This window comes from Poecile atricapillus, chromosome 21 (assembly GCF_030490865.1).
Source record: "Poecile atricapillus isolate bPoeAtr1 chromosome 21, bPoeAtr1.hap1, whole genome shotgun sequence".
NCBI lineage: Eukaryota > Metazoa > Chordata > Aves > Passeriformes > Paridae > Poecile > Poecile atricapillus.
This window is the reverse complement of record NC_081269.1, coordinates 4,023,213-4,045,837: the sequence shown is the minus strand read 5'-3', so window position 1 is coordinate 4,045,837 and position 22,625 is coordinate 4,023,213. Positions and strand designations below refer to the sequence as shown.

The window sequence follows — 22,625 nt, the reverse complement described above, 5'->3', positions numbered from 1 at the left end:
GTGCTAGGACAGAGATGCAGCTGGTGCTGCAGCAAGGCAGGCACTGGGAATGGGAGCTGCTGGCCAGCTTTGTCCTGATGGGAGACCCCCCAGCAGACCAGTGCCTGAACTGCACAGGCAGCAACACCCCAGGAGAAGGCAGGATTAGCAAGTGCTGGTGCAGAATAAATCCTGACTGATCTACCTCCTCCCCCAGAGGGGTTAGGGCTGGGTTAGCCAGAGTGTGCAGGGCTGCCTGGAGCACTGCCAGCAGCCGATGTTTGTAGGAAAATCAATCCCTGCAGACACCTCACAACTCAGTGTATTTATCACTGCCATGCACACAGGACAGACCCTGAAATCCAGCGTGCAGCGTCTCTGGAATCTCCTGCTTTGCTTGGAGAAGCCTGAGAGGAGGACAGGGATGTGTGAAGCAAGGGCAGAGAGTTTTCCTGGCATGAGCATGGCTTTTCCCAGCTGTGGGTTGGACCTGTCGTGGTGGTTACATCAGGGACCATGATGGGAGACAAGGGGCTCTCTTCTGCCTTCTTCCTTTAATGCCTAGAAGTTGTTCCTGAATTGGAATCATTTAATCTCCATGCTTCCCAAGGACGCAGACTCTCGTCTTTCCAGCTCACTATTTGAACTTCAGTGCTGGCTGGCATTTGATTGATGCTGCCATCTCTTTCTGCCCTACCTCTGTCAAATCAAAGCTGCCTTCACAGTGCTGAGACTGGAGCAGCAAAGCTGTGGCTCAGCTGTCCCAAGGCAGAGGGATGGTGGGTGGCAGCAGGCTCAGATCAGCACCTTTCTTTAGTCTTCAAAACATGCTCAAATCACAGAGCAGCTGGTTTTTGTCCCTGTTTGTCCCTGCACATCACCAACAGCACCAGGCAGCGATCAGTGGAGTATTTGGGGAGCAGGAGTTGCTTTTCTGTTTGGTGTTTCCCTGTAGTGCATTTCAGCTGCTCCCTGGCTGCTCCAGAGCTGTGTGGCTTTGAAGCCTGTGTGGCACATCCGGGCTCCGGCTTCCTGCGCCGTGGTGCCGAGGGACAGAGCTGCCAGCACCTGGCCCGTTTGCATCCTTTGATCCTAATCTCCTTTTTTTTTGCCTTGCCTCTTTTTGTTTTGTCTCCACAACCCGCTGCCCTGCAGATTCAGAGGATGATGGGGAGTCAGAGGCGGCGAAACAACTGATTCAGCCCATAGCTGAAAAAATCATAGCCAAGTACAAAGCCAAAGAGGAGGAGGCACCGTTGCTCTTCTTCGTGGCGGGTGAGGTAAGTGAGAGGAGAGCACAGGGCTGTGTCCTGCTGGGTATGGGGACTGAGTGGAGTTGAGTACCATGGTTGTTGTTGTTCAGGGGGTAAACTGAGGCACCAAGCTACTGCAGCTGTCAGGCAGCACGGAGCAAAACCAGGCTTGAGGCCTGGCTCAGTCTGTGCTGTCCTTGCTGGATATTACTCCTAGCAAAGGGTTTGCTCAGAGGTGGAAAAGCCTGAAGGTGGGAGAGGGACAGGCAGAGTAGGGTGGTGGGAGGGAGTGAAGCTGCCCTGCTGGGGCTGCTGCCTGCTCAACCCTGAGGCTGTGTGTGCAGGCTGGAAAGTGGCTGGACAGGAGAAGATGATGAGGGTTTGAGTTTCAGCCTGGCCCAGCCAGTGAAATTTCAGCTGTTTCCCTGAGCTGACCATGTTTTTCTTGGCTGGGATGGTATTTGAGGCATGTGCAGGCTGCAGTGCTTGGAGTCAAAGACCTGGAGTGAATGGGAAATGGGAAAACCGGAGGACTTTTGGCCTCCCTTTCCCCCACAGAGACACTTTGCCCTGCTGCAGTCTGGCAAACGAAGTCAAAAAGGCTCCCAGCACCCCCAGGCCTGCCGTTCCCTCCCACATCACTGCTCAGGGCCTGGGCAGGTGGGAGCCGCTGCGCCTGCTCCATCCCTGCACGCCCACGTCACAGCCGCAGTGTTCCATGCGCGGAGCCCTCCGGAGCCGCCCTGCGACAAAAGGGTCCCCACTGCCACACCCAGGCCCCCCCAGCCAGACAGACCCACACTGCCACCTCCCACAGCCCCGCTGGCCCCCTCCGTGCAGCCGCTCCCGCTCCCAGCACCGGAACGGGTCTCTGAGCATCCCAGCTCAGCCCCGCACCCTTGAATAAGTCCCTTGTTGGAAAGGGCTATTTTGGGAGGGTCTGGGACCTTCCCCCCTCCCCCAGAGCCTGCGAAGCGTTTTCCTCCCGCTCGCCGGCTGTAGCTGAAACATTGCTGCTATTCATGCAGCTCCCGACGGCCCTGCGGCGGCCGGCACGAAGAATGGGGAGCGTCCGGCACATCCCATTCATCCGTCACCTCAATAGCCGGGAGCGCTGGCCCCGGGGCTCCGCTGGCCCCCACGCACAAAGCAGCCTGGCCATGGCCGGAGCAGGCACCTCCCATCGCTCTCCCTGCACCGTCTGGACCGATTTTGCATTGATTAAAAATATTCCTTGGTGCCTTTGTAAATAAAGGACGAGGCGTCCCGACACCTGGGTGGGGGCGATGAGCCCAGCCTTGCTCGCCCTTCCAGCCACGTGGTCCAGCTGCGCCAGAAACCCCTGCAAAGGAAGGGGAGGCGCGACCGGAGCTCCCCAGCGTTGCTGCCACACGCTGCAGAGCCCCAGCTGCCAACCAGGTGGATGGATTCCATTCCTGCCCCTTGGAAGGGGCGCGAAGGAACGCCCCACTCCGGGTGCGGCGCGCTGTGGGCTTGGTGATGAATTGCACCAGTGCTGGCTTTTTGCATCCCACAGCCTTGGGAGGGATAAATCATTGCCTTTGCCCAGAGCTGAGGCATGCCTGGGTGAGGGGAGGGCAGCCCTCTCCCCCTGCAAGCAGCCTGCTGCTCCTGTGTGTGCCCAGACACTGGGACCTGCTGGTGGGGTGTCATTGTTGGCTCAAAGCACGAGTCTTCATCCCATTCCCGTTCTTTGCTTTGTTCTGGGTGAGCGCTTAGGTCCCTTTGGTATCCGCCCTTGGTGAGCAGCAAGGCCGTGGCTATGCTGGCAGAGGGCTGGCAGTCCCCACATTCAGCACTTGTCCCCAGTTCCTTGAGGATGTCCCAGACATTCTGGGGTGGCCAGGGCAACAGGTTGTTCTGGAAGCAGTGCCTCTGAGTTGGAGTGCGTGTTCCATTCCAGCCTGGGATAAACCAACCCCGTTTGGTTCTGACACAAACCATGAGCAGAGCAGGCACCAAGATGGATGTTGCCTGCTATGCTCACGGTACTGCAGGGCTGGTGCAAGGCCCAGCCCCGTGGGATACACTGGGGGCTGGACTGTGGCAGCAGTGAACTGCTCCTGGTCTCCTGCCTCTGCTGATGACTCCTCTGTCCTCCTTTTGGCCTCCAGGACGACATGACCGACTCCCTGCGGGATTACACCAACCTGCCCGAGGCTGCACCCCTGCTCACCATCCTGGACATGTCAGCTCGGGCCAAGTACGTGATGGATGTGGAGGAGATCACGCCCGAAATCGTGGAAGCCTTTGTCAGCGACTTTCTAGCAGACAAGCTAAAACCCGAGCCCATCTAAGGGGCCCCTGCGCCAACAGACGTTATTTAAAACTAGGTCTCTCTTCTGCCGCTTGTGGATTCTCCAGCGTGTCCTCACGCCCGACCCAGTATCCAACCTTCTTGTGGTGCCTTGTTTTACGCAGTGAATCCTTCTCCTAAGCAAACTCCTTGAGATGCACTTTCAGCAGGGAGTTGTTGGCGTTTGGAGACTTCGCTTGTGCTTCATGGTGATATATTCTCTAATAACCAGGCCAGAACTGTTACCATATTGTTATTTTATACGTGGCACTAGCTAGCAGGCAAATCTTTCTGCATGGTGTTCTTCCCAACGTATGCATCATGCAGTGGGTGGGGTTCTTGGGGCTCTTTTCTTTCTTCTCCCACTTCTTTCCTTTCTCACCACCCCTGCTGACTAAATGAGTTCCAGGAAGCAATAAGGAAATGGTCCCCATCGCCCCTGGCCAGTCCTTTCTCTCCCACACAAGTGCCCTGACAAGGCCAAGACAAAGTCTTAACTGCTGACAACCTCTGAAAGACCACGGCACAGCCAAGCTCTTCCTCCTGGGGGTGAGACCTTCCCTTGTGGGTTTCCCACCCCCCACTCCAAGCACCTACAGCCTTAGGCAGCGCAGGCTGTGCGTGTCAGGATCCATCCCCCTGCCATGGGTAGGTATTCCCTCTGTCCCTCCCACTCTGAGCCAGGAGGAGGATCACCACCGGGCTGCCCTCACCTCTTGTCTCTTCCTTGTGCTCTCCCTGTCCCCTCTCGCCCCTCTCTCTCTGGTATGAATTGTCCTCTCCCTTCTGTGTTAGTTGATTGAGCTGTTTTTTCGTAGGTGTGTCCCAAACTCAACGTTAATGGTGCTGTTCTTTAAAAAAAATAACCAAAAAAAAAAAATCAACCCCAAACCTTAAGAAAAAAACCCTCCCTTAATCCAAGCAGCACAGCCGAGCCCTTGAAAAGTGACATTGTAAAAACTGTACATGGTGATTGGAACTTTGTAATAAAACTGTTACAATGACCTTGTCCAGGAGGTGCCGATTGCTCCGTCCTGCTGGCAGGGAGAGGGAGCCTGTGTGGGGGGAGAGGAGCCCACAGCCTGACCCCATGGATCGGTGGCTCCTGGGATTGTGTGTTCCCCCCCTTGGGCTCACACAGCCCCTGGCTGTGCCTGCTCTGCTGAGGTGGCTCAGAGCTCCCCAGGAGGGAGGGAGCCCTTTGGCAGCCACTGGGGCGTTCCCAGCCTGATGTCCCAGCCTGAATAGCCCGTGTTGTGCAAGCCACTGCTTTTCTCTTTCAGCTCATTAGTCAGCTATGGCAGGATTATGGCCTCCTCTTTTATCCTGCTGCAGCTTCCCACCCTGCCAGGAGCTGGGAACGGCCGCCAGCTCAGCCTGTATAAACCCAGCCTGTGTTTTGCACGTTTCAGGGGTTCCTGTGTGTTCAGCAGTGATGAACTAACTGGGGACAGTTCCAGGAGCAGCCCAGCACCTCCCAGCAGCGGTGTGGTCAAGATTGCTGGAGCTGGGACACTCCACATGACAGCCAACCCCACCCAGCCTGGCCCACGGTGGGGTTGGGGCGATTGCTGGAGCACAGGGTTTGGGTAAACACAGGCAGGACCTGTTCAGGTGACAGCAACCTGGCCTTTCTGACCCAAAACCACAGCCAGACTGGGAAGGCCACACGCTGTCAGCAGCAGCCTGGCTGGGCCAGCACAGATGAGGGATCTGAGGTCTCCACAGATGTGCTGGATGAAAGGGCTGGAGCAGGAGGTGAGGCCAGGGCTGGTACCCGGCCTTTCCCTTCTCGCTGTGATAACCCTTCCCTTCTCTCTAGCATCACCGTGTGGCCACCACATCCATCGGGAGCCACACACTCATCCCAGCGCTCTCCAGCCTTAAATATTCATTTACTACAAACCAAACAGCCCGAGCTGCTCTTTTATTAACTCTCATGGGAACCAAAGGCAAGAGGTGCTCCTTCATCCCCCGAACCACAGCAGTTCAGCCTGGCACAGGCAACTTGTGCCTGTCATCCTCCTGCTTGTGCCTCCACAGCAGCTGCCTCTTGCCCTCAAACAGCATGATGCCAGCAGCAATGGCAGAGTTCAAGCTGTCCACTCCTGGCACCACAGGAATGACCAGTCTCTTCCCCCCCGTGCTGGCTGCAAGGTGAAGTGCGGCTGGACTCAGGCCGTGGGTCTCCCCTCCGATCACCACGGCCACCGGAGCTCGTGCCCAGTCCTCGTAGTAATGCTGTGCAGCCAGCTCTGGGATTCCTGCTGCTCCCTCCTCACCCTCATGCTCAGGAGGTTGGAGCATGAGGTCCTCAGGGCTGGGTTTCACAGGAGCTTTCGGGCTGGCGGGAGCTGAGCCAGCCCTGTCAGCCCCTCTTGGCACGGACGTGGTGCCGGCCGGAGCGCTGGGGTTGTTGTCGGCCACGCAGACCTGGGTACCGGCTGGGAGGTTGGTGGGAACAGATTCCCAGTCCAGGTTGGTGATGATGGGCACACGGAAATGAGCCCCCATGCCTGCACGGAGCACTTTTGGCTCCCATGGATCCACACAGCCTGGGAAGGAATGGGGAGAAACAGTGACAGGGCAGGGATTCCCACCGAGGGGGGATTCAGCAGCCATGCCAAACCATGCCAGCCACTCCTTACAAACTCTGGGGAACATCTTCAAGCACCTCATTCCCTGCCTTAGCCCCAGACTACTCAAACTTCGCTCTTACCTTTGGTGAGCAGCACTTTCTCACAGCCTGCTCCTGCTGCAGATCTCAGAATAGTCCCCAGGTTTCCTGGATCTCGGATGTTGTCGCAGATGAGGAGCAGTGGCAGGGAGCTGGAGAGCTGAGCTGCAGGGTAGGACATCTTGGCAGGGTCAGGCTTGGAAAAGATGCCTGAGGAAATGAAGTGTGACAGATTTATGACTGACCCACCCCAAGGAGAGGCCTGGTCTGAGAGAGTTGGCCCAAATCTCTCTAAAGACGTGCTGGAGGAAGTGTTAGGAAAAGCACCACCTAAAGGTAAGTTTGAGCAGAGTTTGTCACTTGGCAAGGAAAACTTATTTTCCAGCAGTGCTATGTCTAAGGAAAGATTATTAAGAGTCATTATCCTAAATATGAAAAGTTTCCCTTCGGGCAGTGTTGCAACTGTTTCAGAGACAGCTTACCTAGAAGCCCCTGAGGAGTTACGAGGTCAGACCAGGTCTTAATGTCTTCAAATTTCACCTTAACCAAGCTGGCTCGTTTTATCTCTGCCTCAGGCAGCAGCTTCAGGTGCCCCACAGTGCTGAAGAAGAGTGTCTGTGGCACAGCTCCTGCCTCCAGTGCATCCTTGATCAGCCTGTGCCCCTCCAGCAGAACCTTCCCGTTATTATCCCGAAACTTCTTTGACTTGGCGATAGTCACCACTTTTCTGTGGAGAAATTATTCAGATAATGTGGCTGTGATGCTCACACCACCTTCAGTCTGACCTTCAGCAGCCCCTGAGAGCTTCTCTGGGCAGTGACAAAGATGATCTGAAGGATTGAGAACCTGTCCTAGGAGAAAAGGCTGGGTGAGTTGGCTCTGGGGTGACCTTAGAGCACCTTTCAGTGCCTGAAAGAGAGCTGGTGAAGGCCTTAAGGGCTTGGAGTGCCAGTACAATGAGGAATGGCTTTAAACTGCCAGAGGGCAGGATTAGATGGGATATTGGGAAGGAATTCTTCCCTGTGAGGATGCTGAGGCCCTGGCACAGGGTAGCTGTGGCTGCCCCGGGATCCCTGGAAGTGTCCAAGGCCAGGCTGGATGATGCTTGGAGCAGCCAAGTGTGGCAGAAGGTTTCCGTGCCCATGGTAAGGGGTGGAACGGGATGAGCTTTAAGCTCCCTTCCAACACAACCATGCCCCGGTTCTACGAACCCCTCCCGGTACCTTCAGCCTGGCAATGCGTGTCAGCCTCCCCCTTCCTCCCACGGGCGGAACTCCCCTCCCGTTCAGGAGGGTTCTGAGGGGCAGCACGGCCGGGCCCCGCTCCCCGCGCTCACCCCAGCCTGCGGTCCCCGGGCGCCGCCTTCTCGTACCACAGTCCCGGCGCGGCCGCGCTGCGCTCCACGGCGGCCGGCGGGCGCTCCGCGGGGCTCTGCGGGCTCTGCCGGGGGCTCTGCGGGCTCTGCCGGGGGCTCTGCGGCTGCAGCACCCGCACCGGGCTCCGCCGCAGGGCCCGCACCCCGCGCCGCCCGCCCGGGTCCCCCCGCGGCCTCAGCAGCGCCCGCCCCGCGCGGCCCAGCGCCGCCATCGCCCCGTGACGTCACCGCTGCGCCGCGTGACGTCACGCTGCCGCCGCCATGGCCGCCCGCAGGGCGCTGCACTTCGTGTTCAAAGTGGGCGATCGGGCCCGCACGGCGCGGTTCTACCGGGAGCTGCTGGGCATGAGGGTGAGCGGCGGGGACCGGGGGACCGGGGGACCGCGGGGCGGCGGCTGCTGCCGCTCCGGGACTGCTGAGAACCGGCGGTTCTGCGGCCTCCGTGCCCTCCCCGGAGCGCGGCCCAGGGGATGAGGATGAGGATAGGGAGAGGGGTGGGGTGGGGATGAGGATGGGAGAGGGGTGGGGTGGGGATGAGGATGGGAGAGGGGTGGGGTGGGGATGAGGATGGGAGAGGGGTGGGGTGGGGATGAGGATGGGTTGGGATAGGGATGGGATTAGGATGAGGATGGGTTGGGATGGGAGTGGGATAGGGATGGGGTTGGGATAGGGGTGGGGATAGGGAGAGGGATGGGTTGGGGAATAGGGATAGGGGTTGGGATAGGGGTAGGGTTAGGGGTGGTGTTGGGATATGGATGGGGATGGGATGAGGATGGTTTGGGATAGGGATGGGGATGGGGTTGGGATAGGGATGGGGTTGGGATGGGGATGGGGATAGGAGTGGTGTTGGGATGAGGATGAGTTGGGATACGGATAGGGGTGGGATTGGGATCGGGATGGTGTTGGGGTAGGGGTGGTGTTGGGATAGGGATGGGGCTGGAGCCCACAGCCTGCCCACACTGATCCCATTCCCACCCATTATCACCCATCCTGGGGAAGCCTTTCTGGGTTGGAAGGAGGTGATCATGTGGTCCCCTGCCAACCCCAAGCGTTGTTGCTTCCCAAGGTGCTGCGGCACGAGGAGTTCGAGGAGGGCTGCAAGGCCAGCTGCAACGGGTGAGTGCCCTGCCTGCCCCCCCAGCACCAGCTGTAAAGTCTGGGCTGGGTTGTCTTTGATTAAATTGCTTCCCTTGGAAGCTGCAGCCCCCTGTTCTGTCATATTGAATATAAATACCACACCTATAGATTGACACTTAACTGTGTTGCATTATTTCTTACCAGGAACTACATCCAGCTCCACCGATTGTTTATGTAGGCATGGCACCATCGAGGTTCTTGAGTTAAAAATCCCTCCTGGTTGCCCCAAAGGCTTTTGTAAGGAAAAAAGGATGAAAGAAGAAATAGGAACGCATTTCTTTCTGAAATGGAAGGAATCTTACCGTTTGGTGCCCTTTCCTACTTAGCAATAAGGAAGTGATTATGTAATTGCAGCTAATGAGCAGCCTGTGCTCTTAAAGCAGGAGCTGTTAATGAGGTAGAATTGCTTTTATCATTTGGCCACCAACAACAGCCTGGGGTCAAAGCTGCCATGATTTCACTCTAGGAATGCAATTCCTCCTTGAAACACAAATACTTGCAATTCTTGGTGGTTACTTTTAATATTAATGACATTAAAATATGGATAATATGGATATTCCAGCCCTTATGATGGAAAATGGAGCAAGACCATGGTGGGCTATGGACCAGAGGACAATCACTTTGTGGCAGAGCTGACTTACAATTATGGCATTGGAGAGTATCGCCTGGGCAACGACTTCCTGGTGAGCTCCACTCCAAGCAGCCAAACTTTCTCATCATAATCTGATTTGCTTCAATACTTAGAAGCTGGTTTGTCACATGGGTTGTACCAGCTGCTTTTTTTTTGTGCTGTTTTGTCCCTTAAACAATTCAGTGTTGCTTTTGTGGTTGTCTCTGAGTTGAAAGAGCAGAAGCCAGAGCAGATTAGTGCTCACACGTGGTCCAGGAAACATTTCTGGAGCTCTGCCTCTGCTCTGTGTGTAGGACAGCTGGTATTTGCTGCCAGACCCAACATGGAATGCTGAACTTGCATGGGAGGACTTGCTGCAGGAAAACACTCTTATATTTATTATTAATTTTTTTGTGTGTGTGTGATTTAGTGGCTGGCAGCAGGTGGAGAGCTCCTGTTTCCTTTCTCTGAATCCAGCCCATGGATTTTGTTGTGTCCTCTCCAGGGCATCACTCTGGTGTCCAGCCAGGCTGTGAGCAATGCCAGGAAGATGGGCTGGCCCCTCAAAGAAGTCACCTCTGGTGTCTTTGAAGCTGAAGCCCCAGGAGGATACAAGTTCTACCTGGAAGACAAGAAGCAGCTCAAGCAAGGTGAAATCTTTACCCTTTCTGGTGTTCAGCAGAGATTTACCAGTGGGGTATCAGAGTGTGTTTACTCTGATGGCATTTTATAAAACAGAGCACTTCTTTATCACTTCTCTGTTACTTCTCAGCAATGCAAAACTGTGTGTTTAAACCTATGATAGGTTTGTAGCTAATTTGAAATTATTGCAATCCTCAAGATCCCGTGTGGAAGGTTACCCTGGGTGTCTCAGACCTGCAGAAGTCTGTGAGCTACTGGTCTGGTTTGCTTGGGATGAAAATATATGAGAAGGATGAGGAGAAACAAAGGGCTTTGCTGGGCTACGCTGATAACCAGGTCAGTCCTTGCACAACTCACCATGAAAACCTCTGGTTTCCTGAGAACAGAATCTTAAAAGGAAAAAAAAAAAAGTTCTTAATTAAAGGAACTTAATTATGAGTGTTTTAATTGAAGCTGTATACTCTCAGCTATGTTTTTAAAAAAGTCAAAGCTGTGGTTTGCTCTGGTGCTTCTGGCTTGCTGGGAAACACGTGGATGGGGGATTTTGGGATCACTCATATCCTGGAGAAAAAGCTGCAGCCTGGAGAACAGTGTCCCTGCAGCCAGGCTGGGCTTTTCCCTGTTGCAGTGCAAGCTGGAGCTGAAGGCTGTCGGAGGGGCAGTGGATCATGGCACAGCGTTTGGACGCATCGCCTTCTCCTGTGCCAAGGAAGAGGTAACAGCCCCACTTCCCTCACCCCTTTCCTTCCCCCACAGCTGGGGAAGGCAGTTTTTAATGTTAACAAAACAATCCTGAGCAGATAGTTTGTTTATCTTCCTGGCAGCAGGATGATTTTAGTTTGTTTTCTGTTCTCAGCTGCCAGACATTGAAGCCCTGATGAAAAAAGAGAATCAGAAAATTTTGACGCCCCTGGTCAGCTTGGACACGCCTGGCAAAGCCACGGTGCAAGTGGTTATTCTGGCTGATCCTGTGAGTAAAACTGGAAACAATGATGAAGTTTGGGTTAAATTTCTCCTTGCCATTGGTTATAACTGAGCTGCTTCCTTTTAGGATGGCCATGAAATCTGTTTTGTGGGAGATGAAGCGTTCAGAGAGCTGTCCCAGGTGGACCCTAATGGTGACAAGCTGTTGGATGATGTAAGTGCCTGCACATTAATTTTCTTCCTGATTAGAGAGACCTGTAAAATCCAATTTCCATTCCATGTTGAGTTTTTTCCTAGAAGCAAATGACCCAAGCTTAGTAAGGAAAATAAATCCGTTTTTAAAGCTGACTTAGTGCCCTGGGTGGAGTTTTCCAGCTCGCTCCTGGGGCATGGTCACGTTATTTGCTGTGGCAGAGAACATTGGTTTTCAGAGTCAGTTCTCCTTACTAGTGACTAGAAAAATAATTTATCCCCCCAGAGAGATTTCCTCCTGTTCTGACCATGTCCACACTTGTCTCTGTGCAGGCCATGGCTGCAGACAACAGTGACAAGTGGTTTGCTGAGCACAACATGAAGAAGGTTTCAGCTTAGCTGGAGGAACGGACTGGGCTGCTCCTCTGTGCCTTGGAGTTCTCCCAAGAAAATTCCAGTCCTGGTTAAAGTGCTGCCTTCCCAATCAGAGGGTGCTGGGGTGTCCCTTGGTGGTTGTTTTGAGTTGGTTTTAGCTGATGTCTCTGGCCTGCTGCTCTCTCCCTTCCAGCAAATAACATCTCCCAAAAAATGGGGCTGTGCAGCAAAGGAGCAGCTGAGCCCTTGGCTTCAAAAATAGGGATCATCAGTCAAGAAAACCTCACATTTCTGTCTTGTTGTTACACTTGAAAGAAAGGTTATTTTCTGATTAATTGATTTTCTGATTAATTTGCTTTAGCTATCCTTTATTTGCAGGCTAGAGAGGAGATTTTCAGGTAGCTGTGGCTACTCCCCCTCTCCAGTGGGGTGTGGGGAGCTGGAGCAGGGAGTTCATCCCTTTATTGGGAACAAAGAAATGATCTTGGCAGACCAGGTGAATGAATACTCCAGTCCTTGTTTTCATTCCAAGGTGTTTCCCCAACTCTCAAGGTGAAATGTTCACTGGAGAAGCCCTTGGTGTGTTTCTCACTCGGATCCCGGTGTTGGTGGGGTGGTTTCCACCCCTTCTCAAGGAGATTTCCACGCTCCAGGAGGGAGCTGAGGCTGTGCTTTGGGGTTTGTAGCTGCACTGTCTGCTGAGGTGCCAGGGTGCAGCTTGAAATAAGTTTGGCAATTAGCTTTTGGTGAGGAACTTTGGGGATAACAGTTGAGGGTTTATCCTGTTGAGATGAAGTCACTCTGTTTCTGCTGGTGGAATAAAAGCTGGGAATACAGGGGGACGCTCCTGCCATTGTTTCTGTCAGGTATGCTGTCTGACTTGCCGTTTTCTTGATGAAAACCTTGAATAAAACACCTTAAATCGCGTTTTCATCACAAAACTGAGATGAGTTTCATGGAGATCAGGCAGTGTTGGCACTTCTGAGCTGAAACAGGAAAAATTCCTCGCTGGGCTTTGGTTCGAGCTTTTAAAATTCAACTTTAATGACGGGTTTGAATCCTATTCGTCAAATTAAACATGTTGATATCGGAGCACGGTAATTAATTCATTGATTAATTAATTCACCGACCTCCGCGCCGCCAGGGGGCGCTGCGGGCAGGGCTGGCTACGTGACGATACGCGTCGCCGGCGTGACGTCAGAGCGCGTGTGTGTTGTGACGTCAGACGCGGCGCCGCCATGGAGGCGGCGGAGCGCGGTGCGGAGCGGGGCCCGGGCTGTCCCGCGGGGCCGTGGGCCGTGGGCGAGGAGACGGCGATCCTGCACGGCGGCTTCCTGCTGGCCGCCCGCCTGCTGCAGCCGCGCCCGCTGCGGGAGCTGCGCAAAGCCGACTGGCCCCGCGCGGGGGTGCCCATCACCGACGCGCTGCGGGAGATCGGCGAGCGCTGCCCCTCGCCGCTCGGTCTCTGGAAGAAGGAGGCCGTGGCCATCGTGTGGGCGAAAATCCTGCTGCCGGCGCCCCCCGCCGCGGCGCTGGAGTGGGGCTGGAAGGATGACGGGTTCTTCTCGGTGGCTGCGATGATCCCCGATGTGAACCACACCGCGCTCTTCGAGCTGGTGAAGGCGCTGGGCGCGCCCCGGCTCTTGGTGCAGCTGCTGCTGGCGCTGCCTGCGCCCCTGTGCCGGGCACAGCTGGAGAGCCTGCTGGAGTACATCTCCAGCGACACATCCCCGGCGGACGTCAGGTTCTTCCTGGACGTGTGGTGGGAGGTGATGAAGCACAGGGAGGGAGGGGAGGATGCGACGGTGGCTGCGTTCGGCGCTCTCATCCATCAGCACGGCGGGGAGGCCTCCCCCGAGGATGGGCTGCAGCCCCCAAAGAGGTTCAAGGGTGACCCCGGCACCCCCCCAGCTGCCAGCGGGGTCCCGGTGCTGCTGCTGAAGGGGCTGAAGCAGATCCAGGGCAGCATCACCCAGCCCCGCCTGAGGTGCTACGCCCTGGCCAACCTGGCTGAGCTGCTGTGCCTGTCCACTGGGCAGGGGCCAGGGCACGGCCCCTTGCCTGTCACTGAGCACCTGGCCAAGCTCAGTGCCATGGTCAGCCTCTGGAGCAGCGACACTGACAGCCAGTACCACCCCTGTGGGCTGCCAGAGAAGGTCAGGGAGGCAGAGAGAAGCGTGAGCCTCCTGTCCGTGACCAAACCCTCTCGTGAGGAACTCTTGGGTGGCTTGGACTTGCTGTGCAGCTTGTTGCAGGCCTGGGGAGAGGAGCTGCAGGACTCTCTGAGGGGATCTGAGGAGCTCTGCTTCGAGAGCTACCGGCTCCTGGACACTCTGAGCACCCTTGGGAAGAGCCTGGATTTCCTCCTGGAGACCGGAGACCTGGGGGAGGGCGAGACACGGCTGGTGTTAGAGCTGACACAGCTCACCAGGAACATTTTCAGGGACACCAGGGCTGTCCTGAAGGATTTGGACACCAGCCTTGTGTCTTCAGTTGCCATGGCAATCATTGCACAGAGGCTGGACCGACACGTGGACGTGTGCTCTGTTTTTGCATCGGAAAAGACCTGGGCTTTTTCAAAGGCCTGGGTCGAGTGCCTGGTGGAAAACAAAGCTCTGTTCCAGAGCCCTGAGCTAGTTTTGAAACTGCTGGAGACACTGGTGAACTTTGCCACGTCCCACCATGATAAGGAGAGCCGAGAGCTGCAGATGCAGGTGACCCAAGCCATCGTGGAGTGTTATACTGAGCTTTCATTAAGTGACAAAAACAAAGTGATCTCAGGTGTCCTGGTGTCCTGGGGTGGCCCAGGCCTGTCCCAGAACATCCAGGTTGTCAGGGAGGGGTTCCAGGAGGACCTGAATGTGACTTTAAACCAAATCACAAAGAGTGTGTCTGATGAAGGCCTGACCAGGGCTGTGGCTTCCGTGGCCAGGCTGACACTGCTGTCCCCTGAGGCCACAGTAAAGCAGGTTTGTCATCTTGCTGTGATCAACCTCGGAGCACACCACTTCCTCGCCCAAATCCTCTGCTCCTTCCCAGCACTGAGCTTCCTGGAGAGCCACAAGGATCCAGGCAGGCCATGCAGCCTTCTGCTGAGGTGTCTGGAGGAGGCAGTGTGGGGGAAGCTTTCCACGGCGAGGGAAGAGGAGCAATTCCTTCAGTTCCTGGCCTTTCTCATGCAGCCAGGCTCAGCCACCCCACTTGTGTCACCTGTAGAAGTGACCAAAGCCTTTGTCCTTCCCTGTTTGAAGTCGGACTCTCCTCAGATTGAGCTGAGCCTGCAGATCCTCAGTAAGGTTTTGGGAATACCTTCCTGTTCAGAGGAGCACTGGATCAAATCCTGCCACCCGTTCCCACTTCTCCTCAGCCTCTGCAAACTTCTGGATGGTTACACCAAGTACTGGCATCAGCCTAGGGAGCAGCTCTTCCCTTCCCTGGAGAGCAAAGACCTGATTCTGAACATCCTGTGCCAGCTGTGCGAGCTGCTGGGGCCAGAGACCGTCCCCTCCTCGGAGCTGTGGGTGCAGTCGCTGGCCTGGCTCCACAGGAAGGTGGCATCACTGGACTGGACCGTGGGGCTCCGTCTGAAGAAGCTTTATGGGGACCACTTCAAGAACGAGGTCCCAGCGACGCTGTTTGAGATCTGCAGGCTCCCTGAGGATGAGTGGACGTCGCAGTCGTGGCCAGCCTACGGGCCGGGCAGCGGGCTGCTGGCATGGATGGAGTGCTGCTGCGTGTCCCCAGCGCTCAGGGACACCATGCTGGCCCTGCTCAGCGTCAACGTGGACGACCCCGAAGAGGTGAACCTCTTCAGTAAAGGCTTCCTGGTGGCCCTCGTCCAGGTGCTGCCTTGGTGCAGCCACGGCGAGTGGAAGAGGCTGGCGCCCGTGGTGGAGCAGCTGCTGCAGAGGCAGGTGCTGCACGTGCCCTACACGCTGGAGTACGTGCAGCACATGCCCCTGCTCAACCTCCGCCCCTTCGCCTGCCACCTCCAGCTCTCCGTGCTCTTCCTGCGGGCCTTCCAGCTGCTCTGCAGCTGCAGCTGCTCCACCTGGCTGCCCCCAGAGGCCTGGCTGCACGTGGTGCAGCTCTACTGCGCCAGCCTGACCGACCTGCTGGCCTCCGTCAAGGCCACGGCGGGAGCCGCGCCGCAGCCCTGCGCGCAGGAGGTGTCCTTCGTCTGCATCCAGCTGTTCTGCCACCTGCTGCACGTGGCTGCAATGCTGCCAGCCGGGGGCTGTGAGGAGCCACTGCTGGTGCTGGCCCTGGAGGTGCTGTCGCAGTACGAGGTGTCCAGCAAGGCCGACGCCTCCCCCTGCGCCGCGCTGCACCGAGCCAACGAGGGACACTTCCTGCGCTCCGTCACCGACAACGTGGGCCACGAGGAGTTGCGCAGCACCCTCCTGCAGAAGCTCAGCAAGCTGGGAACGTGCTCAGAGCACTGATCTGGGTATTGTAATATCTGTAATAAAACCTTATTTTTCTCTTTGGAATTTGCTGCCTCCCTGCTGTTTCCTTCCACTAAGCAATGGAAGTAGCCATATAAAGATGGGTGGGAGGAGCCGCTTTGGTTTTCCGCTGGAATAACTGGGCACAGCTGTTCCTGTGCAAGCTGCCAGTTCTGTGGCTGCAGCCTTGCCTGCTGGCTCTCTGCATTTACACAGCAGCCTCCAGCATCGAGGAAATCGCTTCCCTCTGGCTGCTTTGCCACCAGCCCTCTCCTAGTCCCAGGAGAATTGCTGGTTTTGCCACGTGCTGCCAGAGGCTGGAAAGCAAATTGGAGGCTGGGAAGCGAGTTGGGTGAGTTCAGGACAGGCAGGAACTTTTGGAAATCCGTGTGTGCTGCTCCTGCCCGGAGGTGGGGGAGCAGCAGTAAGCCCACATGTAACACCCCCACCCAGCAATGAACGGCACGTGGAAGAGCCAGCCAGTGGTGTGACTCAGAGAGGAAATCTTTATTGGTCTCCTGACAGTAAATAGGGCAGTGTTAGTGCAAACTGAGGTGCCTCATTGGCTGGGTTTTTTTTTTTTCCTTACATAAGGCACATTTTTCGCAATGAAAACAGTGAGATACAACATCTGTAACGAGTTGCAAGCTGTTTGTAACATCAGCTGGTCTCTGTGGTCATCCGTGGTTACTGTGACTGTGGTGTCTCTGCAACAGCAACCACAGGTCAGAAGAGGCCCTTTTTGTTATTTTTCACTCTATCCAGAACAGCAGCCGTGGTTGGGATGAAATCCAACACCCAAAAGATCCAGGTTTCCCAGGGCTTGGCTGCTGGTTTCAGACAGAAGGAAAGGCACAGAGTGGTCACAGGTCTCTGGGCATGGAGCTGTGCCGGGGCTGTGCCGGGGCTGCTCCTGCCCTGGAGCAGGCACAGGAAGCTGCGGGAGGAGGTGGCTGCCCTGGCTGCCCTGGCTGCAGGGAATGAACTCAGCCGTGGTCTGACGCACACACCCTGTGGTGCAGGGTGGGCTGGGGAGCCTGTACCCATTTTGATGTGACTGAAAGTGGAAATGGGCTGAACCAGTGAAGGACCAGCTCAGCATCCTGCTCTGGGGTTGCTGGATCCTTCTGTGCAGCCCCAGTTCTGTCCCTGGCAGCCCCATGGCGGGTGGGATGGGGCTGGAGGGATCCATTGTACAGGTGTTCCCAGGGTGTGGTGGTGCCAGCTGGAGGGCAGAGCAGAGCAAGGTCTACCAGATGGTTTTAAATTCCTCCTGAGGGGATGCAGGGCAGATAAAAGCAGCTGTGGTTAGGGAAGGGAAAACTGTAGCCTCTGCATAGTGCCCTGTGTGGCGGTGAGACAAGGACTCGGCAGGTTCCCGTCCTCCTCCTGCCCTGAGACAGCAGAACCGTTCCCCTGTGGTGGCATGAGCCCTCCAGCCCTGCTGGGAACACGGGAGTCCCCCAGGGCTGTCAGACTCTGCAGTGGAAAGCACCGGAGGGTAAGCGGAGCTTGAGCCCAGCAGCTGCAGCGGGAGGTGCACGGGGGAGGCAGAGGCCGAGCAGGCTGTAGTGTAGAGCTGAAGTCAGTAAAGGTCAGGAACGGCTCTCAGAGCTGTGCTGCAGCTCCAGGCCTGGCTGGGGCTGCAGCAGCTCCGGCACAAGCTCCCCATCCCCGGGGCCGGGCCCGCTGCAGCATCCCTGCGCCAGTGCCAGCCCTGGGGGGGCTGCAGCAAACCCCTCTCGTGGAACCCTCGGTTCGGCGGTGCTGCAGAGCCGAATCCCACAGGGAATGCTGTGCTTCCAGGCCGGCTCCCACCCCGGCGGGAGGACACGGAGCGCCGGAGCGGTGTGGGAGGAAACCTTCCTCGCCCAGGCTGATGCTGCCTGGACGGCGCTGGAGACCGGAGGCTGCTTCCAGCTCCAGCAGAACCGCTGCTCCCGGTCCCGGGGAAGGGCCGGGGGCTGCCGGTGTGCCAGCTCCGTTATCAGCTCCGTTATCAGCTCCGTTATCAGCTCCGTTATCAGCTCCGTTATCTGCTCCGTTATCTGCTCCGGTGGGCCGGGGAGCCGCCGTAGAGCCGGGCAGCCTTGCGGCAGATGAGCCGGAACCAGTAGAGCTGGGGGGCGATGAGGGACGCGTTGGCGATGTTGCAGTGCAGGGGGATGCGGAACGGCACCAGGTAAAGCGGGATCCCCACCTGGCGGGCGTAGGCCGCGTACATGAAGGGGAAGAGGAGGATGCGGCACACGAAGAAGGTCACCAGGATGAGGATCCCATTCACCTTGTGCAGGAGCGTGTCCTGCATTTTGAGCTGGGGGAAGAAGGAGGGGAGTGCGGGGTGAGAAGCGCCCCCAGCGCTCTGGGGCACTGGCGGTGCTGGGAGCAATGAGATGAGCATCCTGGAGGGCTGGAGGGAGTAGGAAGGTGGGGTGGGAAGGGATGGGGGAGGGAAGGGGTGGGAAGGGATGGAGGAGGGCAGGGCTGGGAATGAACGTGGTGCAGGGGAGGAACAGGCAGGAGAGGGCAGCACCAGCCCACAGCACAGCCCCCAGTTCTGGGTGTGCTGGTTACTGGGGGAAAGGGATGGGACACTGGGAGGAAGGCAGCAGTGCAGGGGAGCTTTGGGCTACAGCTGTGGGGCTGCCCCTCTCTGAGACACCCCAAGCTCAGCCACTGCCTGGGGAGGAGCTGATGGAGCCTGGGGCAGGGAGAGGAGGTGAACTGCTGTGCCTTCCCTGCCCCATCCCTCCTCACCTACCTGCATGAGGATTTTGCCCAGCGATACAAAAGGTGTGCTCAGCTCTGCTATGAAGATGCAGCCCACAAAGAAGTCCCCCAGCTCTCCCCTGAAGTGCTGTAAAGAAAGCCAGCACTGAGCCTGGGGCCCTGCAAAGAGGTGGCCAGGAGCCAACACCCAGCGTGTCCAGGGGGTCCTGGGCTCCTGCAGCAGCCCTTACCTGGGTGATGGGGGTGAGCACGATGAGGATGAAGAGGTGGTGGGTCACCATCAGCCGCTCCTGCAGGAGGAAGCTCCACACGCTGGCCAGGGAGTGCTTCTTCTCCAGGATCCCCTTCTCCTGGCTCTTGTGCCAGTGGCACAGGTACATGACATAGATGTCATAGGTCATGTAGGGAACCAGGACCCATATGTACTCCACAGCCAGCCAGTGCCTGGGGAGGAGCAGCACACACAGAGGCATCACAACGGCTCCAAGCACTTTGTGATGCTCTGGGAGGTGGAAGAGCCTTTAGGACTGAAATGGCAGCATTTCAATGGATTTTGAAGCTGGAAGGGAGTGAATTTTGAGTCTGTTTGGCTCAGCCAGGTACAGGCTGATTCAGAGAAAAGGTGCCTGGTACGTGTGGAGGACGGATCTCAGTGCTGACCCTGCTCCTGCTGGGCTGTGCCAGGCACTGAGCTCAGCCTGGCCAAGCACAAACACGGCGCTAACGAAGGATCCTGATTAGCCCCACAGCCAAGAGTTTGCTGCACGGACCAGGGGCACAGCATTTTTTGGGATCCAGCACCAAGCTGACTCCTTTGCACAGGTGATCTCCTCTCCTAAGCCCTGGGACCCCCAGAGCTGGTGCTTGGTGGTGGAAACCCCTAATCCTGTGTCTCTCCTGCCTGTCACTGCATCAGCTGGCTGCCTAACCCAGAGAATCTTTGGGAAGCACATGGAGAACTCAGAGTTAACCAGGGATGGCCGGCCTGGAGTTTGGAGAGTGAAGCGCAAAATATCCAGCAGAGGCAATAAACCCCCATGAGGCATTTGTCTGTTGGGAAATAATTGCAGGCAGCTGCCTGTTCCCAAAGCATGTTGGAATCCTGGTTGCACAATCTGGGCAGCAGCAAGCCCTGCTCTGCAGGGACACTGGCCTCCTTAAAAAATCCTGCCTGAAATCACACTGATAAATCAAAAATAAATAAATAAAATAAAATTAAAAAAATAAAGAGACAAAAAAAAAGACAAAGCCCCCCTGTGCTGTTGCTTGGAGAAATGTAGCTTGGGGCTCAAATCTCTTTTTGCTCTCCTGCCATCCCAAGAAAAGATTTGTTGCAGGAGTTCCTGCTCCAGATGGAAAGATGTAAGTGGTGTGAAGCACGGGTGGCGAGTGATTGTGTTTGCAAAAGTTGCCCAGGGCTTTGGAGGGCAATTACAGCACCGGCCATATAATGATTGTCTGCCTCTGTAAATAAATTGGCAAATTTTACCGCAACCTTTGTGATGCTTCCTGGCTCGCTGTCTTGCTGTCATTCTCCGAAGCCTTCCCTGCTGAGCACTGGGCTCAATTTCCTCCAGATTCAAAGAAAATCTAGGTCTCTGCCCACAAAGTGTTTGCACAGAGCCCTTGGCCTTGAGTACACCCGAGCAAGCAGACAGCTCTGGGGGAAGGAGGGCTGCTGGCAGCACCTTCTGTCTGTGTGGCTTTGGGATTCATCATCTGCCTTATCTATACAGCAGAAATTTTATTTCAGAGCAAAAAGGTAACTCATAGACTGCTTGGGTTAAGCAGGCCTGAGGAGTCTGGATCTATCCAAAGCAAGGCGAGATAATTCATATCTGTGTATTAAAGACAGGTCTGCTATGACCAAGTTGGAAGCCCTTCCTAAAAATCACCCTAAAATCAGTGTGTGATGCTTGAATTCCAGTTTGGCATAATTATATTCTTCCCCTCTGCAATCTTCTCTGCTAGTCTGGATAATAGCTCTGTTTTTAAGTCTTCTGACCCAGATTACGCTATCATTCCTCCTGAGAATCACTTCTGGGCAGTTTATCCCAGAGCTCTGAGGACAAGGCAGCAGGATTTTCCTTCAGAGGAATCCAACTTTACCATTCCATTCCAACTTTACCATTTCTGGACTCTTTCAGAATCCTTTCTGATGCACCTCTAAAATCAGTTCTCACCAGGTCTTGCTTGACTCTGTAGCAATTTCAGCTTCCAGCAAGGAGACTCCCTAGCCCTTCAGAGCTGATGATGTCTGTATTTTTCTCTATATACAGCCCACGTTACAGCCCATCCTTTGGAGGAGACTGTGCTGGCTGAGCCCTCCCAGGCCTGAGCAAGCTGTTCAGGGGGTGTACATCCATTGCCCAACCCTTCCAGCTGAAGTGGGGGAAAGAGGAACACGAAACTGGTTTTCCTCTCCCCTTTGTATGTGCAAACCTTTGGCAGAAAGCCCTCCAGCCCTGAGCTGGCTGAGCACATCCCTGGGACCGGGTGGGCACTGGGTTACCTGTCATGCACCACGTTCTTGCAGCTGAGGACAACCGTGATCCCTGACACTGTTGCCATGGTGGCTTGCACTGTGGAGACCAGCCTGAAAGGAAGAGAGAGGAAAGGGGTCACCCCAAACGTGACCCCACAAGGACCGAGGCACAGGGAGGGCCGGTGGTTCACAGCCGCCTACTCCGTGCACACCCCAGTGCCTCGTCACGGCGAGGCTGTGCCAGGCGCTGCCTCCCGGGGGATTCCTGCCAAGTCCCGTCCCTTCCACCCCCGTGGAACGGGACAGGGTTTGGTTCTCACCCCCGGTGGTAACGCTGCCGGTTCCCCGTGGGCAGAGGGAGAGCTGCACCGGAGCATCCCCGCCCCGACAAACGGTACCACGGTGCGGGGTCCGGCCGGGCTGAGACACTCCTGCTGGGGGGGATGCTCTCACTCGGGGGGGATGCTCTCACTCCTGGGGATGCTCTCAGTCGGGGGGGATGCTCTCACTCGGGGGGGATGCTCTCACTTCTGGGGATGCTCTCACTCCTGGGGATGCTCTCACTCGGGGGGATGCTCTCACTCGGGGGGGATGCTCTCACTCGGGGGGATGCTCTCACTCGGGGGGGATGCTCTCACTCCTGGGGATGCTCTCACTCCTGGGGATGCTCTCACTCGGGGGGATGCTCTCACTCGGGGGGATGCTCTCACTTCTGGGGATGCTCTCACTCGGGGGGATGCTCTCGCTCGGGGGGATGCTCTCGCTCGGGGGGATGCTCTCGCTCGGGGGGGATGCTCTCACTCCTGGGGATGCTCTCACTCGGGGAGGATGCTCTCGCTCGGGGGGATGCCAATGCTCGAAGTGCTGCTCCTGCCGCCGGTCCTTTCTCCCCTCGTGGGGTCTGTGCTCGGGACGGCCAAGGACCATTCCCCGGAGCGTCGCGGCACCCCCGAGCCCAGGCTCACGGCCGGCGGGACCCGGAGCTCTTGACCCGCCCGGATCGCTCCCGGTCCCGCTCCCGGTCCCCATCCCGGTCCCGGCGGGTCCCGCCGCCGTGCGCGTCACCTCCCGCCGCTCCCGCCCGTACCTGCCGCTGAGGAGGATGCGGTCCTTGAGGCTCCATCCCGGGGCGGCCCAGCGCAGCAACCGGATGCAGAGGATGAAGAGCCCCGGGAAGAAGGCGGAGGCGAGGGCCAGCGTCCGCCACATGGGGACGAGCGCGCTGTCTCCCGCCGCCGCTTGTCAACAGCCGGCCGGGCGGCGGGAGAGCCCGGCTGGGCTCAGCTTAGCTCGGCCGGGCTCAGCTGGGCTGTGCTGGGCTCGGTTCGGCTCGGCTCGGTCCGGACCAGCCCCGCCGCTCCCGCCGCTCCCGGACGCGCCCCGCTCCGCCGGGCGGAGGCCCCGCCCCCGTCCGGTTAAACCCCGCCCACCCAGCGAGACCCCGCCCACCAAGCAAAACCCCGCCCATCAAGCGAAACCCC

General features: G+C 56.8%; 5 protein-coding genes across 5 annotated transcripts in view; 3 read left to right on the top strand and 2 right to left on the bottom strand.

The window, feature by feature from the left end:
• NXN (nucleoredoxin) overlaps positions 1 to 4,553 on the top strand; it is a 46,790-nt gene extending 42,237 nt beyond the window's left edge. Inside the window, exons 7-8 of the mRNA XM_058854229.1 lie at positions 1,135 to 1,259; positions 3,368 to 4,553. Coding sequence (XP_058710212.1) covers positions 1,135 to 1,259; positions 3,368 to 3,550 — 308 coding nt within the window. The 3' untranslated portion in view covers positions 3,551 to 4,553. The remainder of the gene's footprint in view (positions 1 to 1,134; positions 1,260 to 3,367) is intronic.
• A 906-nt stretch (positions 4,554 to 5,459) lies between these two features.
• Positions 5,460 to 7,838, bottom strand: MRM3 (mitochondrial rRNA methyltransferase 3). The gene is made up of 4 exons (XM_058854230.1): positions 7,563 to 7,838; positions 6,709 to 6,953; positions 6,269 to 6,436; positions 5,460 to 6,104 (listed from the first exon to the last, which is right to left on the bottom strand). Exons 1-4 carry the CDS (start codon positions 7,811 to 7,813, stop codon positions 5,539 to 5,541), a joined length of 1,230 nt encoding a protein of 409 aa, XP_058710213.1. The 5' UTR covers positions 7,814 to 7,838; the 3' UTR covers positions 5,460 to 5,538.
• Positions 7,814 to 12,582, top strand: GLOD4 (glyoxalase domain containing 4). The gene is made up of 9 exons (XM_058854231.1): positions 7,814 to 7,952; positions 8,668 to 8,717; positions 9,301 to 9,421; positions 9,854 to 9,998; positions 10,190 to 10,326; positions 10,619 to 10,705; positions 10,847 to 10,960; positions 11,042 to 11,128; positions 11,440 to 12,582. Exons 1-9 carry the CDS (start codon positions 7,863 to 7,865, stop codon positions 11,503 to 11,505), a joined length of 897 nt encoding a protein of 298 aa, XP_058710214.1. The 5' UTR covers positions 7,814 to 7,862; the 3' UTR covers positions 11,506 to 12,582.
• Positions 12,583 to 12,690: 108 nt separating this feature from the next.
• Positions 12,691 to 15,974, top strand: GEMIN4 (gem nuclear organelle associated protein 4). The gene has a single exon (XM_058854228.1). The coding sequence runs from the start codon at positions 12,720 to 12,722 to the stop codon at positions 15,924 to 15,926; it is 3,207 nt and encodes a 1,068-aa protein (XP_058710211.1). The 5' UTR covers positions 12,691 to 12,719; the 3' UTR covers positions 15,927 to 15,974.
• Positions 15,975 to 16,422: 448 nt separating this feature from the next.
• TLCD3A (TLC domain containing 3A) lies at positions 16,423 to 22,547 on the bottom strand. Its single transcript, XM_058854646.1, has 5 exons — positions 22,232 to 22,547; positions 21,172 to 21,255; positions 18,890 to 19,103; positions 18,691 to 18,786; positions 16,423 to 18,243 (listed from the first exon to the last, which is right to left on the bottom strand). The coding sequence occupies exons 1-5, from the start codon at positions 22,351 to 22,353 to the stop codon at positions 17,974 to 17,976; spliced, it is 786 nt and encodes a 261-aa protein (XP_058710629.1). The 5' UTR covers positions 22,354 to 22,547; the 3' UTR covers positions 16,423 to 17,973.
• Positions 22,548 to 22,625: the final 78 nt, after the last annotated feature.

What these genes read in the sequence shown, in the direction of transcription:
- MRM3 (XM_058854230.1), bottom strand. Translation starts at nt 7,813, where the DNA reads ATGGCGGCGCTGGGCCGCGCGGGGCGGGCGCTGCTGAGGCCGCGGGGG. An exon ending in CCCGGGGACCGCAGGCTGGG is followed by an intron (nt 6,954 to 7,562) that starts GTGAGCGCGGGG and finishes ATTTCTCCACAG; the next exon opens with AAAAGTGGTGACTATCGCCA. An exon ending in GAAAGTGCTGCTCACCAAAG is followed by an intron (nt 6,105 to 6,268) that starts GTAAGAGCGAAG and finishes ATTCCTTCCCAG; the next exon opens with GCTGTGTGGATCCATGGGAG.
- GLOD4 (XM_058854231.1), top strand. Translation starts at nt 7,863, where the DNA reads ATGGCCGCCCGCAGGGCGCTGCACTTCGTGTTCAAAGTGGGCGATCGG. An exon ending in TCTCCTGTGCCAAGGAAGAG is followed by an intron (nt 10,706 to 10,846) that starts GTAACAGCCCCA and finishes TTCTGTTCTCAG; the next exon opens with CTGCCAGACATTGAAGCCCT. An exon ending in GTGACAAGCTGTTGGATGAT is followed by an intron (nt 11,129 to 11,439) that starts GTAAGTGCCTGC and finishes GTCTCTGTGCAG; the next exon opens with GCCATGGCTGCAGACAACAG.
- TLCD3A (XM_058854646.1), bottom strand. Translation starts at nt 22,353, where the DNA reads ATGTGGCGGACGCTGGCCCTCGCCTCCGCCTTCTTCCCGGGGCTCTTC. An exon ending in TGCTCACCCCCATCACCCAG is followed by an intron (nt 18,787 to 18,889) that starts GTAAGGGCTGCT and finishes CTTTCTTTACAG; the next exon opens with CACTTCAGGGGAGAGCTGGG. An exon ending in TGGGCAAAATCCTCATGCAG is followed by an intron (nt 18,244 to 18,690) that starts GTAGGTGAGGAG and finishes TTCTTCCCCCAG; the next exon opens with CTCAAAATGCAGGACACGCT.
- GEMIN4 (XM_058854228.1), top strand. Translation starts at nt 12,720, where the DNA reads ATGGAGGCGGCGGAGCGCGGTGCGGAGCGGGGCCCGGGCTGTCCCGCG.